We start from the raw sequence: 3,227 nt of genomic DNA, 5'->3' as shown, positions 1-3,227 counted from the left end.
ACACACACACAAAAACCAATAAAATGAGATGCAGAATTCACTTTTCCAATGATTGTCATTGAACTACTACATTAGTAAACATTCACAGTATGAAGTCTCTTTCAATATATCTCCAGCATAAAAAGTAGTGCAAAAAAGCATTCCAGTCACTTTGCCACTGCATTCAGACCATGTTAAATGATTATCTTACTTCATTTCTTCCATGTATTAGACAACAAATGCTGCAATGCCTCCAAAGAGAGTTATAAAAATAAACAATTTCTGGAGGTCAGCAGCCTTTTCAAAGTTATTTTCCAATTAAAAATAAGCATTAGATATTTCAAGATAAAATTTAGACCTATGTTCTGTGGGAAAATTTTGGTTTTTACAATAATTTTTACTGCTTTGAAGAGCACAACTATGAAATCCAATGATTTATGGTAACAGCTATTAAAGCACTGATAAATGGATAATGACTGCTGAACTTCATTGTTTCTTACATAGTAAATACCTCTGAATGCCAACTTTTACCACTGAGATCTTATTAGTGATGTCAACAGTTCACAGACCCTATTTAAAACTGTCTTGGTTTTAATGATTTCTTCCCCTCATGTGCAAAACGCTTGCATTCTAATAAAAATATAAAGTTTGAAATTACATCAGCTCAAACCACCTCTTCCACAAGGTATATAATTTACTTGATATGTAATACAAGTTTAGCAACACTATTTTTTATTTGTATTTAACCAATAAAGTGCATACTATTGTATGCTTGAGACTTTTGTTTGCATATTTCATTTTTATCACTGCACTCTTTAATGCATAAATATATTTGGAAACTTTCAATATTACACATCAGTTTCCACAGATTTTGAATTTACACAGTTTTTCTTCTCTGTCTCACTGTCATTCCCTGTGTCCTGACATTTTTTTTCCTTTACACAAAGAGACTCTTTAACTCCTTCTTCCATCTCCAAATACTCTGATTTACCCTCTGTGGAAGAAGATGATGAGCTTCTAAATTTCTTCAGTAAATTTGTTGGGAGGTATGGACAACTGACTGCATTTTGCGTCAGTTGTGTTTGTTCTTCATTCTCAGTCTCTCTGTGATAGAAATAGTTAAAATTGGAGACAATCACTGGCACTGGTAAAGCAATGGTTAACACACCCGCGATGGCACACAGGGACCCGACTATTTTCCCACCCACAGTTATGGGTTTCATGTCCCCATAACCAACTGTGGTCATGGTCACTACAGCCCACCAAAAGGCATCTGGGATGCTTTGAAAATGAGTGGAAGGTTCATCAGCTTCTGCAAAGTAAACAGCACTGGAAAACAAAATGACTCCAATAAAAAGAAAGAAGATGAGGAGCCCCAGCTCCCTCATGCTGGCTCTGAGCGTATGACCTAGGATCTGCAAACCCTTAGAGTGTCTGGAGAGCTTGAAGATGCGAAACACCCTGACCAGACGGATGATCCTCAGGATAGCAAAAGACATGGCCTGTTGACCATTACTGCCCTGCTGCTGGGCCAGCTCAGTGCCCAGGGTGATGAAGTAAGGCAAGATGGAGACAATGTCTATGATGTTCATGATGTTCTTGATGAAGACCGCTTTGCTGGGGCAGGCAAACCATCTCACTGTAAACTCAAAGGAGAACCAGATGATGCAGACTGTCTCCACAATGAAAAATGGGTCATTGAAGATAGTGTGCCCCCCACCATCCAGGTGCAGAGTCTCATTGAAAAGCCCCTTCCCCAAGCCCAGGGACAATATGAGCTCCTTGTTGTCTCTGAATTCTGGCAAAGTCTCCAGACAGAAGATGACGATGGAGATCAAGATGACCAAGACAGAGACAATGGCAATGCCCCTGGCTGCACTGGAACTCTCTGGGTACTCAAACAGCAGCCAGATCTGCTTCTTGAACTCATTGTCGGGCAAAGCCTTATCCTCTTCCTCTTTGACGAACCCTTCATCCTCCCTGAACTTAAGCATGGCCTCCTCCCCAAGCTGATAGAATTTCACTTCCTCAGTGAAGATATCAAAGGGCACGTTGACTGGCCTCTTCAGACGGCCCCCAGACTGGTAGTAGTACAGGATGGCATCAAAGCTGGGCCGGTTCCTATCGAAGAAGTACTCATTCCTGAGTGGGTCGAAGTACCTGCCCCGCTTCGCCGGATCACCCAGCAATGTCTCGGGGAACTGAGCCAAGGTCTTCAGCTGAGTCTCAAACCGCAGTCCTGACACATTGATCACTACCCGTTCGCAGCACTCATACTCGCTATAGCGTACTGTGCTGTAGCCCCCAGGGCCGCCACCACCACCATCATCAGGTGGTTGGTCCAAATATGAAAACTCATCCACATCATCCTCATCACTGTAGAAGAACTTTCCTTCCTCCTCATCCTCTTCATCCTCCCCCTCATCCTCCTCTTCCTCCTCACTCAAGTCCTTCAGTATCTTCTCTTCAGAGCCACTGAGAGGCAGCAGCTCAGAACACGGGAAGGATGCCCCACAATCCCTGCTACCCAGATAGTGGCTCCTCTTTCTTCCTCGTTTCCTCCTTCTACTGTTCTGACGCTGAAGCAAACTGCTGTGTGATCCATTCCCATTGTGAGAAGAGGAAGCCCCCCCACTCTGTACCTGGTGGTAGTGGTGATAGGATCCACCTCCTAATGAGGCCCCACCTTCTACTGCCGCCGTTGCCGCTGCCACAGCCGCAGCTGCCGCTGCCCTCGAGTGTGCCAGTCGTTCTCTCTCCCGAGCCCGAGCCTGGACGGCATATCCATAGGGCATGTGGCTGTTGCAGCCAGAGCTATCTGCACTCACCATTGCAACCTCCATTTTGTAATTGTTTATTTGTTTAATACAAAATAGTCTGGGATATCTGTAGTCACACCTTGACTTCTATGAGGGGAAGTTCAAAGCCATTTGCATTTGGAGGACAGTTTCTTGGAAGCACAGCACATCATGGTATTAGTAAAACTGAATTTGTGTTTTGCATTTTCTTATCATCCAGGATGTATGACACAAATAACTGTGTTTTGCTATCAAAAAAATAAAAGATGCAGCCTTCAGATTTGATCTCAGAAAGAGTCTAGGTCTTGTCCTTTCATCCACCAAGCCTCTTTATTTTTATTACACTCCAGTGGCCTATCCAGAATCCACACATCTGTTCAAATTCATGATTTTGTTGTAGACTCCAAAACTGCACCCAGCAAGGAGCAAATGTTAATACAAAGCAAGGAG

The 3,227-nt window shown here is 43.3% G+C and overlaps 1 protein-coding gene across 1 annotated transcript; it reads right to left on the bottom strand.

The window, feature by feature from the left end:
* Nucleotides 1-827: 827 nt before the first annotated feature.
* KCNA4 (potassium voltage-gated channel subfamily A member 4) lies at nucleotides 828-2,934 on the bottom strand. The gene has a single exon (XM_024194939.2). The coding sequence runs from the start codon at nucleotides 2,820-2,822 to the stop codon at nucleotides 828-830; it is 1,995 nt and encodes a 664-aa protein (XP_024050707.1). The 5' UTR covers nucleotides 2,823-2,934.
* Between the last annotated feature and the right edge of the window lie 293 nt (nucleotides 2,935-3,227).

Source organism: Terrapene carolina, unplaced genomic scaffold (assembly GCF_002925995.2).
Source record: "Terrapene carolina triunguis isolate 2854851 unplaced genomic scaffold, T_m_triunguis-2.0 Scaffold96, whole genome shotgun sequence".
Classification (NCBI taxonomy): domain Eukaryota; kingdom Metazoa; phylum Chordata; order Testudines; family Emydidae; genus Terrapene; species Terrapene triunguis.
This window is presented reverse-complemented; position numbering and strand designations above follow the sequence as displayed.

What these genes read in the sequence shown, in the direction of transcription:
- KCNA4 (XM_024194939.2), bottom strand. Translation starts at nt 2,822, where the DNA reads ATGGAGGTTGCAATGGTGAGTGCAGATAGCTCTGGCTGCAACAGCCAC.